Source organism: Crotalus tigris, unplaced genomic scaffold (genome assembly GCF_016545835.1).
Source record: "Crotalus tigris isolate CLP2741 ecotype Arizona unplaced genomic scaffold, ASM1654583v1 scf7180000018783.1386937, whole genome shotgun sequence".
NCBI lineage: Eukaryota > Metazoa > Chordata > Lepidosauria > Squamata > Viperidae > Crotalus > Crotalus tigris.
The window spans coordinates 1,341,844-1,365,263 of record NW_024097198.1 but is presented as its reverse complement, the minus strand read 5'-3'; the positions used below and the strand labels follow the sequence as shown (position 1 = coordinate 1,365,263).

General features: G+C 39.3%; 1 protein-coding gene across 1 annotated transcript in view; it reads left to right on the top strand.

Moving 5' to 3' along the window:
* The window catches only part of CDH13 (cadherin 13), a 250,018-nt gene that overhangs the window by 14,758 nt on the left and 211,840 nt on the right, over positions 1-23,420 (top strand). The window contains exon 3 of the mRNA XM_039355996.1: positions 13,171-13,287. Within this exon, the coding sequence (XP_039211930.1) occupies positions 13,171-13,287 (117 nt within the window). The remainder of the gene's footprint in view (positions 1-13,170; positions 13,288-23,420) is intronic.

Here is a 23,420-nt window from a genome sequence, read left to right as displayed (position 1 = left end):
TCTAATTCTTCAAATAGCTGTGGTCTCATAAACCTACATGAAGTGTCTTTCTATTTAAGGGAATTGGCTTATTTTTTTTTTTATCTCAAAGAATGCAGAATCATCTTTGTCATTTGAATGAAGTGGATCCCGCACTCATGACTATGATAGTGGTTTTTTTTCCCCTTCTGTTATTGGCAGAGAAAACATTTTAGGTAGTATATGTAAAAAAAATACCTATTAGAACAAGGCAGACTGTTGTTGTCCAGAACTTTTGAAATTCAATCTCCCATCTATTTATGGACAGTTGCAAAGATCTGGACATCCTGTAATTCACTGTCAAAATGTGATGTATGGACAGAGCTGTGATCAAACAATATTCCCAGGTATGCTTTTTTTCCTGGTGCAGAAATACAAATTTTAGTATTTTTAATGCCTCCTACAAGGAAGAGATGCATGAATGACCTATGAATTTGTCTTCCCCATAAACAGAAGTTCAAATCATTCAGTCTAGACGGGTTCTTTCCATGGATTCAGCATCTAATTGGGGATTAAGAAGGTAGTTATGGATTCTGTGAAACATAATGAGGGCCACAGATAGGCAGGGAAGGTGTGTCCAAAGCAGAGAATGAGTATGAGTTACAGTTTAGGTTTCAGGGAGAATTGTTTGCCCAAGGTTCTGATTTGAAGACACTTCCTAATGGTGATAGGTAAATAGACAAGATTAGATTAGAAGAGTGGAGTCAAACTTCACATGGAAATTCAAGACATTGATCTGATTTTGAGATTCTACTAATTTAGGAAGAAATTATTAAAGCATCAGATCTGTTTTGGGTGCTGGCCACTGAACATGACACTCTGAGCCAGATTTAATTTGATGTATGATTGCATTGTTTTGTTCACAAAATGTCGTGTTGCTTCAACCACGATTCTGCAGGGTGTAACTGAATAACAACCAATAATCATCTGACTAGCAGACCAGCTATCCATGCATAGAAGTGTATAACACATAATAATATAATGCAACCCCTATAATAAAAACTTGATGAATAACACTCCCATAATAATTCAGACATACATGCAAGGTCTTCCTCCTCACCCCTCCCCTGTGTCACCATCCAACCCTTTTCTTAGGAAAAAGCTAAATCTGTTGAACTGAGTAAATGAAGGCAAAATAAAATGAACCTCAGCGTTTAACAGATAGATGTTCAGATGTGTCAGAACTAATTTTTCACCAGGGTTGGTGCACTGCTGTGATTTTTAGGGAGACGACCGTTCGCCTTGCTTACTCATCAATCATGCGAGCTGATCCCACTTTTTTAGATCTCACTGGACTCCTTTGTTGAGAGAGGGGATTATTTCTGATTACATACCATTCCTCCAACCCCAGAAGGCATTTGCAAAAGGCTCCTGCTGTGAGCCCGAACTTCTCTTCTCATTATATTTGTTTAAAGTAGCTTCCCTGTGTAAGGAGGCCAGCAGAGCTTCCATAGACTCATACGGATCAGTTTTTATTTCAGAGCTGACCTCCAGCGTGAGAGCGGTGTGCTCGCTTGCTGGAGCTAATAAAATATCTAAAAGTAATTTTGACACACCATACTATTGCTTTAGGGAAATGAGAAGTTGTCTTTGTGCTTCATTCTCATAATGGAATGGAATCCATATTGGATGTGCATCCCAACCTGTATCTATAACTGCATGTCATGGAATATTAGATGCATATGTACATGTTCATGTTTATTATTATTATTATTATTATTATTATTATTATTATTATTATTATTATTATTATCGATCATCGCACAGTCAGCCAGATGTTCAGACTGGATTTGGCATTTTGTCTACCTATCGAGTCCTTACCCTGGACCTGGGATAGGCAGATGTGGATGTTTGATAGTATTACAGATATCGTCGCAGGATAGAAGCAGTTCCTAATAAGGCCGCCTTTTGCAATTGACTAATAGCAAATTTGTCAATGCCAATGGTGTGCAAGTGGTGCTCCAGTTGTTTTGGGATTTCACCCAAGGAGCCTTATTATTATTATTATTATTATTATTATTATTATTATTATTATTACTATTATTATTTTATTGAAAGTTTATAAAATTTTACAATAAAATACTCCCCCCCTCCCAACCCCCCACCCCCTCCCTCCTACTTCCCAGAGCTGAATACAGGGTTAAAAACAACAAAAAACATACAACTTAAATGAACATCCAACAATTATACATACATCCAAAAAGCAAAATTTTAAACACTTTAACTCCAGTACCTAAAAACAGAAATTACCATCCTTAAACATAAGTTACTCAAAAACTTACCCTTAAATATACATTATTCAAAAGTTAAATAATACTTTCTAATATCATATCTATTCTGTATAAAATTCACCCATCTTTTCCACACCAATAAATATCTCTCTTGCGATTGGTCTTTCAGATAAGCTGAATTTTTTGCCATTTCAGATAAATAAGAAACTTTAAAAAACCATTCTTCTAAGGTAGGCAAAAAATCCTTCTTCCAGTATTGCCCAATCAGCAACCTTGCTGCTGTAATTAAATTCAACATTAAAATAATCTCTTTACCATCACAATCATCAATAATACCTAACAGAAACAATTGTGGTGTAAATTTTATCCTTCTGTAAAAATCTTCTGAATATTCCACCAAATCTTGATCCAAAAAGCCTTTATATTTCTGCATGACCACCAAATATGATAATACGTTGCATCCAAACAACCACATCTCCAACATTTGGGCTGCACATTTGGATACATACGAGACATCCTTTGTGGATCAAGGTACCATCTATAAAACCATGTTTATTATTTTTGAAGCCACCCTTTAGTAGGCTGTCAGCCACAATGAAATCTTGGCAGGAAGGGTGAAGTATGACATTGGGCAGAGAAAGAATTGACAATTGAGCATTTGAATTAGTTGTGGCCAACATCCCACATCTGGGAATAACAGAATAATAGAGTTGGAAGGGACCTTGGAGGTCTTCTAGTCCAACCTATATCCTATTTCATTCCGGACAAATGGCTGTCCAGTCTTTCCTTAAAAAATGTCCAGTGATGGAGCACCCATCAACTGAAGTGATGAATCATCTCGAATGTTATTTAAAACATTAAATTTGTGGAGAGGAACCGTATGAGTTGTAGCTAAGTAATTCCTACCTAGAACTCAGGAGAAACTTCCTAACAGTGAGAACAGTTAACCAGTGGAACAGCTTGCCTTCAGATGTTGCGGGTGCTCCATCACTGGAGGCTTTTAAAAAGACACTGGACAGCCACTTGTCTGAAATGGTATAGAGCAGGGATGTCAAACTGCTGGCCCACAGGCCAGATGCATCATGCCGAAACTGCGCCCACCCCAGCTCTGGGGAAAAAGTTGTGATACGTTGTGACACGTCCTGTGACATTGAGAGTTTGACACCCCTGGTATAGGGTCTCCTGCTTGAGCAGGAGGTTGGATTAGAAGATCTCCAAGGTCCCTTCCAATTCTGCTATTCTGCTCTGTTCTGTTGTGTTCTGTTCTATTCCATTTTTTTTAATTAATGTTAAATCAAATCAAATTGTAATTCTCATCCTGGTCCATAAATGGCCAGATCTTGGTCTGAAAAAACATTGTTCAACCTTTTTGAGAACTTTACTTTCTTTCCTAGTCTGCCAACCTTTTTAAAAAGGGGGGAGGAAATATTTTCTGAATTACTTTCTGCAGATGTATGAAAGCCTGATAAGAAGAGAGTTTACTTGAAATCCATTTGCAATGCAAAGTGTCATGGCTGTGGTAGATTTTACAAGAAAATAACCCATGCCTCTTATTTTGGTGAGTGGCACATGAGTGAAAGGAAGGGTGAAACTGATTAGCAGATGATATTTCTTTGCCCGGAGTTTCAGACAATGAGCTTCTTGGGAACTAATGAATTCAGGCTGAAGTTATATTCTGTGAAGACATACCAGACAATGGTGTTATGACTAATAGCACAGAGTGACAAGATATAAATCATCTTCTGTATTGCAAATATGTACTTCTCAAGAAATGTACAGCTTGTCTCCCTGTTGTGAATATTTTTTTAACTAGACAAGAGAACGCATCCATAACACATTTGCTAAACGGAGGAAAGATCTGGTGGTTTGATTGTTCCAAACAATGGATAGACCTGGAGTGCTGGCTAAAACATATGAAGAGTGGTTGCAGGACTTGGGTATGTCTAGTTTAATGAAGAGAAGGACCAGGGGCAACATGATAGCCGTCTTCCAATATCTCAGGGGTTGCCACAAAGAAGAGGGAGTTAAGCTATTCTCCAAAGTGCCTGAAGGCAGGACAAGAAGCAATGGATGGAAACTACCGTAATTAAGGAGAGAAGCAACCTAGAACTAAGGAGAAATTTCCTGACAGTGAGAACAATTAATTAGTGGAACAACTTGCCTTCAGAAGTTGTCTGTGCTCCATCACTGGAGGCTTTTAAGAAGAGACTGGACAGTTTCATGTCTGAAATGGTATAGGGTCTCCTGCTTGAGATGGGGATTGGACTAAAGACCTCCAAGGTCCCTTCCAAATCTATTATTCTGTATTTATTTTCATGACAAGACTTCACCAGCATATTTCAATAGCTCGGCTGAGGTTTCTCTCATAGAACGCTCAAGTGTCTTGCCAATAATGCATTAATTCATGGGAAGGGCAACAGATGATAGATAGATAGATAGATAGATAGATAGATAGATAGATAGATAGATAGATAGGTAGGTAGGTAGGTAGGTAGGTAGGTAGGTAGGTAGGTAGGTAGGTAGATAGATAGATAGATAGATAGATAGATAGATAGATAGATAGATAGATAGATAGATAGATAGATAGATAGATAGATAGATAGATCACAGTGAGGCTTCAAGGGAAACACAAGTCATCCTTATGCCATGTAGCAGCTGCAATGCTGTCCTTCAATTTGATCCTTGGAAATAGCTTCCTCACTGTGCTTCCCTGGTTGGTTGGTTGGTTGGTTTATTATAATAAAAATGACAAAGGAACACAATGAGAATAATACATCAATATAATAATCAAAAAGATGATTTAGGCTTTTAAGCCCAGAATAACATTGACAAATCATCTAAAATAAACATAGGCACATGATCCATATGAAGGTTTTTTTCTCTTGTTGCAAAAAAAGAGAAGCCCTCTGAAGACCCTGGTTGAGAGGTCAGACCAGTTAAATTTCTTTTGGTTAGGCGGTTGCACGCCTGATCACCCAGGATACATTTAATGGTCGGTGTAGCATTGCACAATCACTCTGTTTAATGAGCAGCGTGCTATCATCCCAGCCGTAGGCAGAATTTACAGCTGGCTCAAATGAAAATATGCCCAGTAATGTCAATAATGATTGAAAAAACAGCTTGCCCTGTTGATGGCTAAAAACAACACCCAATCCAAATGTGTTTTTTGCTTCTTTTTGCCAATTGTCCTAGAGAATAATGTATGCTTAGACAGCAAGGAGTGGTAGTGAAAAAGGAGAAAGAAGGAGAAGGGAAGGGGGAGAGGAAGAGGAGGAGGAGGGAGGAGGAGTGGTAATGGAAAAGGAGAAAGAAGGAGGAGGAGAAGCAGTGGTAAAAGAGGAGGTGGGAAGGGGGAGAGGAGGAGGAGGAGGAGGAGGAAGGATGAGTGTTAGTGGGAAAGGAGAAAGAAGGAAGAGGAGAAGCAGTGGTAAAAGAGGAGGAGGAGGAGAGAGGACTGTGGTAAAAGAGGAGAGAATTATAAGAAGTTAACAAGGACAATCTCAGATAAAGAAAAATATGTATATTTAAAAGAAGGTCACATTTATTTTGCTTCTGCAATGCTATGTGATACTCACATGGTCTGATCCAAATGGGCAAATGTTCTCGCTTTTAGAATTAATTACTTTCAGGAATTGCATTGCTAAATGATGAGTCGACAAGTTTGGGGACCCCTGGCTTGGACCCCCAGCCTTTAGGAAACTAGAGTAGGAAGCTGGACCTCTTCAGCGTAATTAACTATATTGTCACTGTAAAATAGCTACCCTGGTATATTATACTTTCTTTTCTTTTTTCCTCCTCCTTTTCACCTTTGAAGCAATTTTTACATGTACTTTTTGATTGGATTTGCATTGTAATTATCTTTGGATTTTTCTTTTGGTTATTTTTTCCTTTGGATAAAAAGCAATAGTAAATAAACCATATTCGGTTTATTTTGTTCCGATGAAAACCACAAACTCTGCTGGGAGTTACCAGCAGAAGCCTTGCTGAGAAAGTGAGGTGCTTGTTCCCAAGCAGGTGTCTTTCCACAAACAACCCTTAAAAACAGTAGCAACTGATCTCCGATTTATCTAAGCAGCTGTTCTCTTGCACGGAAGTAAAGCTCCCTGCGCTTGGCGTACTGGCTGAGTTTTCAAAGCCCGTTAATAAATGCGAGATGGTTTGAATAAAACAAACAATGATTTGGCAACTATTTGGAAAGCACTAACCATCAATATGCAGTCCGTGATGTCAGCATTGTCCTGCTTGTCCATGTTGTACAGGGGGTCCTCGACTTACAACCACAATCCAGCCCAACCATTCTGTTGCTATAAGTGAGACATTTGTTGAGTCAATTTTGCCCCAGTTTACGACCTTTCTTGCCACTGCTGTTAAGTGAATCACGGAAGTTGCTCAGTTAGTAACCTGGTTGTTAAGTGAATCTGGCTTTCCCCATTGCTTGTCAGGAGGTCACAAAAGGGGATCCCATGACCCGGGACACACTGCAACCGTCATAAATATGAGTCAGTTGCCAGGGGTCTGAATTTTGATCACCTGACCACGGGGATGCTACAAACGATCGTAAGTGTGAAAAACAGTCATACGTCCTTTTTTTCAGTGCTGTTGTAACTTTGAACGATCAGTAAATGAACTGTTGTAAGTCAAGGATTTGCCCGTAGTAGGTTTATTTGACAGATCACAAGAAGTAGCAGCACCTGGTCAGTTCTCCTGGAGCAGGAATGTGTCAATGGGGAATCATCAGGAATCTACTTCTAGATTATTGATAAGGAAAGCAGTTGATGAATAAATTCAGGCTGGGAGCTACACTTAATTTAAAGAAGACTTTTCTTTTTATCCTGGACAGATATTAATTATATCCCGAGCATCTCTTTGAAGGCAAGAATATATTGCATTCCAGACAAGATCAATTTCCCCATTAATCTGGCAATGTAGCTGCCACATTTGGACATAAAAAAAAATCGCTAAAGATGCCTTGAACCAACTCCAGTCTGCCCCATCTCTTTATTGATCCTTGTCTAAACAAGAGGTCCATAACCTTATGTAGACCGCACACGTCCTCCCAAAATATCAGTGTATCTTTTTTTTTAAACAAGAAAGAAGGTGAGAAATTCTCAAAACGAAAGGAAGTAAACTAGGAGTTGCGTTTCATTTCTTTTTTTAAAAAAAAAATTCATTTTGGTGCAAATGAAAATAAGTCTTCTGCCTCTTAGTGATGGTTTATGTCATTTATCTCATTTCTTTCCCTGTGTTCTTGTAGTCTCTCACTCTTCCCTGTACTTAAGGATGAATCAGAATGAATATTGGGATGATGTGGGATAGATCAGAAGCCGTGGTAAACTTTCTATGAGTTGAATACAATAAGAGTTTGTTAACAGAGGATTTTAAAATTTTAATCTTGTAAATTTCCCCCCTCCTTTTTTGGAGTTTTTTATTTTTTATTTATTTATTTAATAAAATGAAAAATCTGAAAAAAAAAAATTCACCACCTCTCAACTCCCCTTAAATCCTCTAAAAGTCAACTGCCCCTAAACATCTGAACCGGTTTCCAGCTTCAGGCTGTTTTCGTGGCATCAGGAAACTGGAACTATTTCCTTTAAATTGCCAATGGGGATTCTGCCAAATTGGAAAGTGAATTTTATTAATTTAGATTATGGGAAAATGTTATTGCTTCATTTCTGCTCTATCAAACTGAGCCAAACTCATATATTACTGGGCTTCAAACAGAAATAAACCAGGGCTCCCTTGGTCAGCTATAATGGGATACATATGGATCATCTCACCGAGGATGAATTTGGTCCCAGGGTGATAGATGGCAGTCTGGCCCTTCACTCATTCCCTTGACAATTTCTAATGAAGATTTTGTTGTGAAGAATGATGGTGTTTGTTAGTAGTAGGCAGGCTGGCCATTCATTTAAATTGTAAAAGACATTAGGATCCCTGGGAGATTTTTCCAGCAGATAGGTAGAGAGATAAACAAGCAGATGGGAGATGCTATCTCTGATCTTGACAAACCCTCAATAATAGTCAGGATTTTCCCTCCCCCACACCTTCCCCCCCCCGAATTGAATCGGTATATTAGCTTGTAGAATGTGGTCAAGTATAACTGGGTATGGATCAAAAGTTTAGCATGTCTAAAAACCAGAGAACTTTTACAAGTTTTAATATTGTAAGATACCTAGAGTTACCTTAAGGTAAGATTAACAGCTAATAAATTTTACAAATAATAGTTTATACATGATAGAGATTAGTTAGTTAGTTAGGTAGGTAGGTAGGTAGGTAGGTGGGTGGGTGGGTGGGTGGGTGGATGGATGGATGGATAGATAGATAGATAGATAGATAGATAGATAGATAGATAGATAGATAGATAGATAGATAGATAGATAGATAGATAGATAGATAGATAGATGAAACATCTGCAAGAGAACCACCAACTCAGAGAGCACCAAGGACCCCTCATTTCAATCCTGAACTATAAATATTCTCCTTTATCATTTTTTTTTACAAATTATTCTGAACATGAAAATGATAAAACAGGATCCCAATTGTACCATTTATTGCTGTTTTTTTTATTTTGTGTCCTTTTGAACTGCTGTAAACTACCATGAGAGCTTGTGTGAATTGATGGGGTTTGATTCTAATAATAAATAAATATAGTCAGGGATAAAATGTGCACAGACTTAAAACTGAAGCACTGAACATTTTAAGAGGCAACAGTACGTATTCAAATTGCAACACAAAAAGACCCCATTAATTAGCACAGTCAGAATGCCTGATTCCCAAATGGGATCTGTACTGTAAATTATAGACCTAGTCTGTCTCAATTAATAGCAATAATTAGAGCTAAGACAACATCAGAAAAAAAACCCTCTTTTTCAACTTCTACCATCCTTGCAATAGTTATTTAAAAAGACCAAGGAAGGTAAAATACCTACCAATTCAAAGTAAGGTTATACCCAGATTTGGCACTATAATATTATCAGTTGAACAAATTCATATCACCACGTAATATTGTGATAAAGACTATATCACTTGCACGAATCATTCTCTGACTAAGCCAAAACAAAGCATGGTAAAGAAATTGAATGTGAATTTAATCTAACAAGAATACTGGTAAAATACCGTAGGAGTAGTGGATCAGGGCTGCAAAAATCAGCAAAAGCAGTAGATGGCTGGAAAGAGACATCAAAAACACTAATTTTTGTGGCTGTGTTGAGTTGGCAAACCACATGGGTAGATGTAAGAGAATGCAGTTTTAAATTATGAAGATTGCTCCCCATTTAATATAAATTTAAACAAACCAAAAAGTAAGTTTGGTCTAGTGATGAAGGCACCATATAGAAACCAGGAGAGAGTCAGTTCTAGTCCTCCATTACGCAGGAAAACCAGCTAGGTTACTTTGGGCCAATCACCAGGAGATGGTGAGTTCTAGTCCTGCCTTAGACATGAAAGCTGCCTGGGTGACTTTGGGCCAATCACCAGGAGACAGTGAGTTCTAGTCCCGTCTTAGGCATGAAAACCAACTGGGTGATTGGGCCAGTCACTCTCTCCCTCTGCCCGGCCCACCTCACAGGATTGTTATTGTTGTGAGGAAAATAGGAGAAGGAAGGAGTATCAGATGTGTTCGCCACATTGAATTATTTATAAACATAATAAAGGCGGGACAAAAGAAGTCTATAAAATCCCCTGCAGCTCTTTCAGTTAATGACGTGATTCATTGATAAAAGTGAATGGGCTTGTGTGCAGCACCCAGCTCTACGACCGTGGTTAGTAAACCACAGTGACAAGATTCATCCAACACATCAAGCCCAAGTGGGCTACAGGTAGTCCTTGACTTACGACTGCAATTCAGCCCAAAATTTATATTGCTAAGCGAGACAGTTCTTGAATGATCACTGCCCTGTTTAATGTCCTTTCTAGCCACAGCTGTTAACTGAATTGCTGCAGTTGTTCACTTAGTAACATGGTTGTGACTTCCCCATCGACTTTGCTTGTCAGAAGGTTGCAAAAGGGGATCACCTGACCCCGGGACAGGGCAACCATCGTAAATTTGTAAGACAGCTGCCAAGGGTCCGAATTTTGATCACCTGACCTTGGGGATCCTGCAATGGTTGTAAGTATGAAAAACGGTCATAAATTACTTTTCTCAGTGCTGTTGTAACTTTGAATGGTCGCTAAATGAACTGTTTTAAGTCGAGGACCACCTGCTTATCAGACTAACCTTGCTCATCTTGACTTGATTGGCCGTATTGCTAAAGTATCTAATTTAGCAGATTAGGGTCCCATATTCTGCTTCTTATCACATCAATGTTCTGTACGAAAACAACAAAAAGCTCATATTTTTTTTCTATCCTAAAGGATCAGAAATTGGAAGGCAGGTCCCCATGTTAGAAAAAAAAGAAAAAAAAATGTTTTGCATCTGTATTGGCTAACTGCACACTTTGAATTGTGATGGGTGGATTTTGTGATCAGTTACAGCGATGCTGCACTCTTATTTAGGTAATCCACTCCCGGATTCACTCCCAGGAGCCGATTCACAAGGACAGTCTGTGTCTTTTCCTTGCTAGGAAGGGAACAAAGAGCTTTATCCGTCCAAGAAGGCCAGAGACTTCTAAATCTTCTAAGTCATGGCAAAGACCCCTGGCAGGCCACAGACTACGGATTTCAAAGCTTACCTCCGCATCACACCGTTTGCCTTCTGGAGAGAATTCAGATTTTATTCCTTTTATATATATTTTTTTCTTTGACACTTCTCCGGCCTACTTCTGGAGGGAATTTGAAAGAAGAACCAAATTACCCCTTCAGGGTCTGTTGTGTTTTGTACAGTGAAAATCTGGATTGTTAAGGCAATAGCCTGGAGGCTGGAAAAAGATTTAGATGTAGGATGAAACCTTGTGAAATAATGAAACTGGGGATGTGATCATAAGAAAGGATTTCTTCCATGTCTCCCTCTCCTGGCTCCTGGATATGAGTCTTGATACCACTTTATTATCTTTTTTATTATAAGTAGTCCTCCACTTAAAACAGTTCATTTAGTGATTGTTTGAAATTACAAGAGCACTGAGAAAAGGAACTTATGGTGGTTTTTCACACTTACAACCGTTTTAGCATCTCCATGCTCCATGATCAAAATTCAGACGTTTGGCAACTGACTCGTATTTATGACAGTTGCAGTGTCTGGAGATCATGTGATCTCCTTTGGCGATCTTCTGACAAGCAAAGTCAATAATAATAATAATAATAGTAATAATAATAATACCACTTGGTAAGCTGTTGCAAGAAGATTGCATAGACTGATTACAAGCAGCGGCATGACAAAGTAGCAACAATGATGCATTGGAAGATCTGCAAAAAATATCATTTGCCTGTAAGCAAAAACTGGTGGGATCATAAAATAGAGAAAGTCATAGAAAATGATAAAATTAAACTGCTCTGGGACTTCAGAATTCAAACAGACAAGCACCTGCAACATAACACCCCAGTCTTAACAATTGTCGATAAGAAAGACAAAAAAGTCTGGATAGTGGACGTCGCAGTGCCTGGAGATAGCAGAATAGAAGAGAAAGAACTGGAGAAGATAACAAATTACAAAGACCTACAAATAGAAATAGAAAGACTGTGGCAAAAGCAAGCAAGGGTAATACCAATAGTCATAGGCTCCTTGGGTGCAATCCCAAAACAACTGGAGCACCACTTGAACACCATTGGCATTGACAAATTTGCTATTAGTCAATTGCAAAAGGCAGCCTTATTAGGAACTGCTTCCATCCTGTGACGATACCTGTAACACTATCAAACATCCACATCTGCCTATCCCAGGTCCTGGGTAAGGACTCGATAGGTAGACAAAATGCCAAATCCAGTCTGAACATTTGGCTGACTGTGCGATGATCCATAATAATAATATTAGCAGAATAGAAGAGAAAGAGCTCGAGAAGATAACAAAATACAAAGACCTACAAATAGAAATAAAAAGACTGTGGCAAAAGCAAGCAAGGGTAGTACCAATAGTAACAGGCGCCTTGGGTGCAATCCCAAAACAACTGGAGCACCATTTGAACACCACTGGCATTGACAAATTTGCCATTAGTCAATTGCAAAAGGCAGCCTTACTAGGAACTGCTTCCATCTTGCGACAATATTTGTAATACCATCAAACATCCACATCTGCTTATCCCAGGTCCTGGGTAAGGACTCGATAGGTAGACAAAATGCCAAATCCAGTCTGAACATCTGGCTGACTGTGCGATGATCTATAATAATAATAATTATAGTAAAGTTGGAAGGGACCTTGGAGGTCATCTAGTCCAACCCCCTGCTCAGGCAGGAAACCCTATACCATTTCGGACAAATGGCTGTCCAGTCTCTTCTTAAAAACTTCCAGTGTTGGAGCATTCACCCCTTCTGGAGGCAGGTTGTTCCACTGATTAATTATTCTAACTGTCAGGAAGTTTCTCCTTAGTTCTAGGTTGCTTCTCTCCTTGATCAGTTTCCACCCATTGCTTCTTGTCCTGCCTTCAGGTGCTTTGGAGAATAGCTTGACTCCCTCTTCTTTGTGGCAGCCCCTGACATATTGGAGCACTGCTATCATGTCCCCCCTCGTCCCTCTCTTTGTTAAACTAGACTGTGTTACTCATATAACAACTGCAGCGATTTGCTAAACAATTGTGGCAAGAAAGGTCGTCAAATGAGGCAAAACCTACTTTACAAATGCCTCTCTTAGCAACAGGAATTTTGAGCTTATTTGTAGTCATACATCAAGGACCACCTGTATTATTCTTGGACAAATTGCACCGTGGGCCCTGAAAGGTTATTACTTGATCTGAGGCTCATGGACATTGTGGTTGTTGTTCTCAAGAGTAAGAATGACTTGTGGTGTCCTTGAAAGCCACGGTCTAAATTAACTCATTCTTCTGTTCCATCTTAGGAACTCTTTAAAGCAGAAGAGGGCCTTGGGAGCATACGACAAAGAAGGTCCATTGTTGCTTCTCAAATCTTAATTCCTGAAAATCAGAGACCTCCCTTTCCAAAACATGTGGGCAAGGTAAGTAGTAAAATCTACTCTGACCTTTAATTTCATGGATTGCTGAGAGGTTTTTTTTTTTTACTTCTTTGCAAGTAATCTTTGTTTTCTGTCTTCACCCTTAAGTTTAACCAGAGACTTGTTTAGATATTTAGAACAGGAACACCTATAAGTTTCTCCTCCTCTCAGTTTCTTGCTCGATTTTGAAAATTTCTCCAGTAAACGTTCCCCGTCAATTCAATTGATCTCTCTCTCTCTCTCTCTCTCTCTCTCTCTCTCTCTCTCTCTCTCTCTCTCTCTTTGTCTAGGTATGTTACACTCATTTTTTTACATAGCCCATTGTATATGCATAATTTCTGGCAGTTTTTAAGAAAGTTAAGAGCCGAGGTGGCGCAGCAGTTAGAGTGCAGTACTGCAGGCCACTTTAGCTGACTGTGTTCAGCAGGTCAGCGGTTCAAATCTCATCGGCTCAAGGTTGACTTAGCCTTCCATCCTTCCGGGGTAGGTAAAATGAGGACCCAGATTGTTGGGGGCAATGTAAATATATATATACATTGCTTACTGGTGTACATCGCTTAGAGAGTGCTTGCACTTAAAGTGGTATATAAGTCTCATAAATAAATAAATAAGTTGCAAGAAATTATATTTAAAATAATACCTGCTTTTGCCCATCTGCTGCTTGTAAGGTAGTAGCTAACCCGTACTTCAGATGTGAAGTGCAGGCAAGTCCTTGATTTACAACCGTTCATTTAGTGACTGTTCAAAGTTATCATGGCATTGGGAAAAAAGAGATTGATGGCCCTTTTTCACACTTATGACCATTGCAACTGACTCATATTCATGACAGTTGCAGTGGCCTGTGCAGTGATTCACTTAAGCACTATGGCAAGAAAGGTCATAAAATGTGGCAAAACTCACTTAACACTTTATGTCTTGCTTAGCAACATAAGTTTTGGGCTCAGTTGTGGTTGTAAATTGAGGACTACCTGTATCTCATGCTGAATCCTTGCATTTCCAAAATGATGGGAACAGAGAAACATCTGAAATCCTAGAGGGGAAAATAGCTGTCAGTCTGCATGCATAATACTGAGCTAAGCAGAGCAATCGGTATCTGACAATTTCATGTGTTTGCATTCGTACCAAACCTCCATTTTGATCTGATTGTACGTCGATGCAGCAAACAACTTTTGCGCAGCATTTTCTAAGCCTCTAAATGCATATTGATCAGGACAGCCAAAAAGCCATATTGATACGATTGCACAAGGAACCTGAATTGCTCTTGGATGTAATGTTTCTGCCATCTGCATGAGCTGAGCTGAGCACTTGAGAATTTCCATGCAGAAAGAATGAATGAACGAAGGCTGACATTTTGCTGAAATTGTGAACGTCGTTACCCAACGTGCCTCTACTGCAAAAGCGGAAACTGGTGATGTGAAAGAGTTAAAGTAAACAAAATGGGCTTGAAGGCCAGGATTAATTTGGAAAAAAAAAAAAATCTTCCAGATCAATTGGGATTCGGAAGAAAGACTGGACAATAAAAGAAACCATGAAAGGGAAGGGAGAAATTGTAGCCGCTCTCTGTAGTAATAGAAAAGCTTGAAATTTTGTGAATATTGATTCATGAATGGTAGGAGAAAAACCCCTTTGATGGGAAGAAATGAGTTTTGACACAAACTCTGTATCATAATACTCCTTCCTAAATTTGAAACTAAATTCAGGAGGAAAGCCATGTCCTCTGTATAACGGAATAACAGCTGGAAGGGACCTTGGAGGTCATCTAGTCCAGCCCCCTGCTCAAACAGGAGACCCTATACCATTTCTGACAAATGGTTGTCCAATCTCGTCTTAAGAAGAGCACCCACAACTTCTGGAGGCGGATCATTCCATTAATTATATTGTTGATCAAGCACCACAAGGATGCTGCAACAAGTGTCATAAGTCATAAGTCTCTTTTTTCAGTGCCATTGTTACTTTGAATGGCCACTAAATGAATCAAGGACTACATTCTAGGTGCCACACCTGTCCAATTTTGGCAACTTTAAGGCTGGTGTCTTAAAATTACTGTTATAACTTCGAATGCTCATTCAATGAATGGTTGTAAGTCAAGAACTACTTGTATATATTAATTTGGTGGGATTTGGAATCCAACATTTCTCCCATTTTTCCAGGAAAGATTGGCTCAGCTTCAGTTGTTGCTTTTTGCCTGGGAGAACTAATGACATCCACATGATTGACTGTAGGGGTCTGATTGAACTAGACTAGGAAGGTGTGCCATCAACCTCATTTGGATAATGAGACAATTACCAGGGTTGAGGGCTCTGGGCCTGCAAACTCCAAACGAAGACAGAAAACAAAATATTCACAGGTGAACCCAGCACTTGAGTGTAATGAAAATGTAATATTGAGTGTTATTGAAATTGTTCTCTATAAGGGCAAAACACAACGAGGCGGATCAATAAAATGCTATAATGAGTTGTAATCATCAGGTCAGCGTGGGGAAACTGAATGAGCTGAAACTTGACCATCCTAGTTTCAGGAAAAGTGATTTGTCTAGGAAAGCTACTTGCTGGCAACCCATGTTTATGGCTGTTGTCACCATTTGTGTAGCAACAAGGAGTAAAGATGGAGCATTCCGTTGTTTCTAGGCAGGTGGCAACATGATGGAGACCCTGGGTGGTGCTTGTACATAACTAAGGATGGATTTTTTTTTATTAAAATTTTTATAAACTTTTTACAATAAAATCCCTCCCCACCTCTCTCCCTCCCCCCTCCCATTAACCCTCCCCCCCTTCCCAGAGCTGAATGCAGAGCTAAAAACAACAAAAAAGAACATAAAAATTTAAATAAGCATCAATCAATTATACATAAATCCTAAAAAATTTAAGGACCCCTTTAACTCCATTACAATAAAATCAACAAATCTAACCGTAACAACTTTACACAATAAGTTATTCAAAAGCTAAGTAATACTTTCTAATCCCATATTTATTCTGAACGAAATTTACCCATCTTTTCCATACAGAGTTATATCTCTCTTGCGATTGGTCTTTCAGATAAGCCGATATTTTTGCCATTTCTGATAAATAAGAAACTTTAAAAAACCATTCCTCTAAGGAAGGCAAGGAGTCTTTCCTCCAATATTGCGCAATCAATAATCTTGCTGCCGTAACAAAATTCAACATTAAAATAATCTCTTTACTATCACAATCTTCAATAATACCTAACAAAAATAATTGTGGTGTGAATTTTATCCTTCTATTAAAAATTTTTTGAATATTCCACCAAATCTTAATCCAAAAAGCCTTTATATTTCTACAAGACCACCAAATATGATAATAGGTTGCGTCCATACAACCACATCTCCAACATTTGGGCTGTAAATTAGAGTACATACGAGACATCTTTTGTGGGTCAAGGTTTAGGCATAGGGCAATTGCAAGATCATGTTCTTACTGCTACAGACACTCAAAAAAATCCATCCTTAGTCAAAATTTACAACTAAGGATGGATTTTTTTGAGTGTCTGTAGCAGTAGGAACATGATCTTGCAATTGCCCCATGCCTACAGCGATAAGGGACACTGATGGATTGGTTGATTGATTGATTATGTTCCATTAAGTGGTTGTCAACTCTTAGTATTTACAGAGATTGCATTCCCCCACCCCCATAACAATCTGTGCTCAATCTGGTTCTTTACATCTTCCATGTAACTGGATATGTCTATGTCTTCTTCTCTTTTTTTTCCACCTTTCCCAGCATCAAGACCTTCTCAAGAGAGCTGGGTCTTCCCATAACATGTCTGAAATAGGATAACTTGAGCCTGGTCTTTTGAGCCTTGAGTGAGAATGCTGAGTTTATTTCTTTGAGAATTCCTTGCTTAGTTTTCTCTGCTGTCCACGGTCTTCTCAGGAGTCTTCTCCAACATCAAAGTTCAAAAGAGACACTCTTCCTTTCTTCCTTCTTCAAACCCCAACTTTCACTTCCCTAGAATGCCACAGGAACTAATACCAAAGTTTACACAACACCATTTTCCTAGTTTAGATGTTTTATTAGATGCTGATTCGATTTCTTGAGCTCTTTTTCCCTTGTGAAAGAGATTTCTGATTTTTTTCCTACCTCACTCTCAAATTACTTGAGAATTCCTCTCAAAGTTCTCCCGATATGATTTTGTTTTACTTCTGGTGGGGTCAGGAGGAACATAATGGGTATAAACAGGTAGTCCTCGACTTACAACGAGTCCAATATTTCTGTTGCTAAGCAAGTCAGTTGTTAAGCGAGTCGTGCTCCATTTTATGTGAGTGTTTGCTGGTAGGATGGATGGCAGAAGATTAGAAGCTGTACTGAAACTGCTGAAATAATTGCTTTATTTCCAGTTCCCTACTAAAACATAGATGCAGGCTGGGGAATTCTGGGAGTTGAAGTCCATGCAGCTTGAAATTGCCCAAGTTGAGAAACTAGCACTGACATGTTTCATTAATGCATTTTCTCCCTCTTTCACACTGATCTAAGCCGACAATATCTTACCCACTTTATGTCCACATGTTAGTCTTCCAATTTATTTGTCCACCTCAAGTGGAATAAGGCCTGGAGCAGCAGAGCACACAATCCTCCTTTAATTATTGGAATAGTTTATTTGTCAGGACTCTAAATGACAGACATTTCTCCTGTGTGATTTGATTTTTCTTCCTATTATTTGCCTTCCTGCTGTGATTGCCTCTTGTCAATCTCCTTTCATAACGCATGGGGATGGGGATGGGGAGTGCTGTTTTAATAAGCATCTCTGCCACTAAGTTTAAGCCCAAAATATCTTCACAGTGTTGAATATTCAGGTTATCCAATTTTTGGTGTATGTTTGTATGTGTGTCTGTTTCAGGAACTATTAGATTGAATTGGGAATCTTTAATTCTGGCTTGGTAGCTTCTAGGGATTTAAATCTGACATTGTTACATCTTCTGGAGATTGCGTCTTCTAGCAGAGTGTCCAACTCCATTGTTGTATCTTCTTGAGATCGTACAGTATCTTCTAGGGCAGAGGGTCCAACCCCATTGTTGCATCATCATCATCATCATCATCATCATCATCATCAAGTTGGAAGGGACCTTGGAGGTCATTGAGTCCAACCCTCTGCTCAGGCAGGAACCCTACACCATTTCGGACAAATGGCTGTCCAGTCTCTTCTTAAAAACTTCCAGTGTTGGAGCAGTCACCCCTTCTGGAGGCAGGTTGTTCCACTGGTTAATTGTTCTCACTGTCAGGAAGTTCCTCCTTAGTTCTAAGTTGCTTCTCTCCTTGATCAGTTTCCATCCCTTGCTTCTTTTCCTGCCTTCAGGTGCTTTGGAGAATAGCTTGATTCCCTCTTCTTTGTGGCAGCCCCTGAGATATTGGAGCACTGCTATCATGTCACCCCTCGCCCTTCTCTTCGTTAAATTAGACATACCCAATTCCAGCAACCGTTCCTTATATGTTTTAGCCTCCAGTCCCCTAATCATCTTTGTTGCTCTTCTCTGTACTCTTTCTAAAATCTCAGCATGTTTTTTACATCGTGGTGACCAAAACTGGATGCCGTATTCCAAGTGTGGCCTTACCAAGGCGTTGTAAAGTGGTATTAATACTTCACATGATCTCGATTCTATCCCTCTCCTAATGCAGCCCAGCACTGTGTTGGCCTTTTTGGCAGCTGCAGCACACATGGCTGGCTCATATTTAAGTGATTGTGCACTAGGACTCCGAGATTCCTCTCACAGTTACTACTATTGAGCAAGGTACCCTATACTATACTGTGCATTTGTTTTTTCTTGCCTAAATGTAGAACCTTACTTTTTTCACCATTGAATTTCATTTTGTTAGATAGCGCCCAGTGTTCAAGTCTGTCCAGATTCTCCTGTATCTTAAGCCTGGCTTCTGGAGTGTTGGCTATTCCTGCCAGCTTGGTGTCATCTGCAAATTTGATGAGTTCCCCATCTATCCCCTCATCCAAATCGTTGATGAAGACGTTGAAGAGCACTGGGCCCAGAACAGAACCCTGGAGCACTCTTCTGGAAATCATGTCTTCTAAGGCAGAGTGTCCAACCCCATTGTCGTATCTTCTTGAGATCATATCTTCTAGGACAGAGTTTCCAACTACGTCCCTTTCAATTTCAACTGAGAATGGTAGGGTAGAGGATGAAGCAAAGCCTCATATAACACTTAATAGAAAGTTCTGTTCCCTCCTACACCTACTTTTTCTTCTTTCTTGCATTCTTTCTTGCTCTTTTTCTGGCTCTCCTCCACAGAATTCTGAATTGTTCTCCTGTAGATGGCTTTTGAAACTAGGTCAGCCTGGATGAAACAGTGTCTCCCGTTCAAGGGCAAGTATTCTCAGGTTTTATACAGCTCTCATTTATGTGTTTGGAGATCATATTTTTAGAGAAAGGAAGGATTTGATCAGTCTTCCTGCTTGGGTTAGGATTTGGAAGAAGCATTTACAGTTTTCTTGCATATTGTGTGGGTCAGATTCTTGACTTCACATCCTTCAAATCTCCTGGGTAAACTCTCTCTTCTCCTGGTTTATGGTTGCTATCTGACATGGAAGAGGATTCAGTCTAAATGTCACCTCTGAAGACAGCACTGGGGAAAATGGAGAAATATATTAATCCTTTCTTCCCAAATTTATCTGATGTATGTTTTCTGAACCTGTGCAGGAACCAGAATGTCATCAGATGCCGAGGGTTACTTTTGGTCATAAAATATACTCCGTGGCATTTCTGTTTTATATTGTCACTTTCAACGGCTGTTTCCCATACAACTTTAAGCAGCACACATTGGAACACAAGGTCCATTTGGACAACAACTGCTGGGTATAAACAGGTAGTCCTTGACTTACAACGAATCCAACATTTCCGTTGCTAAGCAAGGCAGTTGTTAAGCGAGTTGTGCTCCATTTTGTGTGAGTGTTTGCTGATAGGATGGATGGCAGAAAATTAGAAGCTGTACTGAAACTGCTGAAATAATTGCTTTATGTCCAGTTCCCTACTAAAACATAGATGCAGGCTGGGGAATTCTGGAGTTGTGCTCCATTTTATGACGGTTTTTGACACAGTTGTTAAGCAAATCATTGCAGAGAAGTGAATGATGTGGTTGTTAAGCAAATCTGGCTTACCCCATTGACTTGTTTCATCACAAGCCAGCTGGGAAGGTCACAAATGGTAATCCTGTGACCTTGGGATGCTGCAACCATGGTAAATACATGCCAGTTGCCCAGCACCCAAATTCTGATCACGTATCTGCCTGGATGCTGCAATGGTTGTAAGCGTGAGTCTTTTTTTTTCACTGCTGTTGTAACAAAAGGTTGTAAGTCAAGAACCTGTAGTATAAATCTCTTGTCTTCTTCCTAAATCAGCGTTGCCCAAAGTTGGCCACTTTAAGACTTGTGGACTTCAACTCCTAGAATTCCCCAGCATGGCTCAGGAATTCTGGGAGTTGAAGTCCACAAGTCATAAGAGAGCCAAGGTTGCCCACCCCTGATCTATGGTCATTAGTGTGACTGGGGAATCCTGGGAATTGAAGTCCACAAATCTTAAAGTTGCAAGGGACGGACATCCTGAGGTAAATATTCCAGTGCCTGAGATGTATTTCACAACAACTCTTCAGGTTAATGAATGAGCAATTACACTGACATTTTCATTTGCTAAATAAATAAAGATATTCATATGGGATGTCCTTTAATTAACCAATCCCATTTATTGAGGAATAAATCGGTCTATTCACATTTTCTCTCCATCTAAAATATTGATGTTGCTTTTCCTTCTCTTCCTCCTCCGGCAGACAAAATCTGGTCTGCCTCAGTGAAACAATCCTAACTAAGCAATCTCATTTCCAAACAATGCTTTTAAAAATACTAAACTGGGGCTTACAAAGACCCTAGCAAAATAATTGTATTATAAATAATAAGAATTGATTTCTTCCCCACCCCTTTCGGCAATAATTTTGGTGGCAACAACTAGAAATACATACTTGAACTTTTTTTTAAGGGGGGAGGGAGATTGTCCTTTTGTAGTTGCCATGACTACGAGATAGTGAGAAATACATTAGCTCTATAGCAACTGGAGAATTCTATTTTATGCCCAATATTGAAATTTCCAGTATCTAATTTCTTCAGAATAAATCACACTAATGACTATAGAGCTAAAGCTGGAGGGAGTATAATCTATAGTCAAGAATTTACTTAAGTAAGAGTAACACAAAGCAATTGTACCACGTGCGTTGACCTCAGTCCTGACATTTGAATTAAATCTGGTTTTTTTTAAAAAAAAAAAAGGAGAGAGATTTTTGAGAGACTGTGTGAAAATGCTAATGACTATCTGAGAAAATATGCCTCTTAAAACAAAAGAGGTAATTGGTGAAACCGGTATCGGGTAAAGGACTTGGGAGTATTTTTCCCCATGAGATCCATGTTGACTAAGATTTCAATCTAAAACATAATTACCGTACTTTCCGGCGTATAAGATGACTTTCGCAAGCGTTAAAATCGGCGCCGAAGTCGGGGGTCGTCTTATAGGCTGAGTCGTCTTATACGCCAGAAATAACGGTAGGTTCCGGCGTATAAGACAACTTTCTAGGCATGCAACTCGGCGCCAAAGTCGGGGGTCATCTTATACACCAGGTTGCCTTATACGCCGGAATATACAGTATAAAGAAGTAGTGGTTTAATGGAATTCTACTAGAGATCTTCCTACAAGCATATCCCAACTGCTGTACGCTGTATGATAATATGGTGACCAAATCTCATCATAGAATCATAGAATATTGCAGCAGTTGCCACAAAGAAGAGGGAGTCAAACTATTCTCCAAAGCACCTGAAGGCAGGAGAAGAAGCAACAGATGAAAACTAACCAAAGAGAAAAGCAACCTAGAACTAAGGAGACATTTCCTGACAGTTGGAACAATTAATCAGTGGAACAACCTGCCTCCAGAAGCGGTGAATGCTCCAACACTGGAAGTTTTAAAGAAGAGATTGGACCACCATTTGTCTGAAATGGTATGGGGTTTCCTGCCTGAGCAGAGGGGTTGGACTAGAAGACCTCCAAGGTCCCTTCCAGCTCTATTCTATTCTATTCTATTCTATTCTATTCTATTCTATTCTATTCTATTCTATTCTATTCTATTCTATTTCTATTTCTATTTCTATTTCTATTCTATTCTATTCCATTCCATTCCATTCTACTCCACTCCACTCCACTCCACTCCACTCCACTCCACTCCACTCCACTCCACTCCACTCTACTCTACTCTACTCTACTCTACTCTACTCTACTCTATTCTAGAATCTATCATAGAACTGGAAGAAACCATGGAGATTTTCAAGTTCAACCACCTGTTCAAGGCAGGAGACCTTATGCCATCCCAACTAAATGGCTGTCCAATCATTTGTTGAAAACCTCCAATGATGGAGCTCCCATAACTCTGGGAGACAAGCTGTTCCATTGCCCCATTGATTAATTAAAGTCCAACTAGCTTTCCCCATGGCCCTGGGAAGAAAAATGGCAGGCAAATCAGATAAGAGTTGGTTTTGCTTTGTAAGATGTTCAAGATCCTTTCCCACTATTATTTAAGGACTCCAAAAAGTCTTCATGCAGACTGACCATACTCATCATTTTTTTCAGTGCTGTTGTAACTTTGAACGGTCACTAAATGAACTGTTGCAATTCAAGGGTTACCTGTATCGTCTTATTTAATGTGCTGATCCAGGCCAAAGAGCCAGACAATTATTCCTTCATCACAGGCTTTCAAAAGAACATTTGCTGAAAAGAAAAGAAAAAAGAACAGAAATGGAAAAAGAAAATATAAATATTGGGAGCTGGATTTTTCCATTCTCCAAATCGTCATTTAAATTCAACACCCGAAGGCTGATTTTCTATGCTATTTCTTTTTTCTTTCCTTCTTGTTCTGCCTTCTAATAGGGAATTATCCCCTGCTGGTTCCCTAATAAACTTGTTCAGACTTACAGCGAGGTTTTCAAAAGGAAAGTCTTCAATAGGAAAACAGCACAGTGTTTAATGACGACACACAAACATACACATACAACCTTCCTGTCTTGCACATGAACAGATTGTAAAACATCTTTTTGCAACTTGGACAATTAAAGTTGGCTGCGGTTTATTTAAAATAAAAATCATA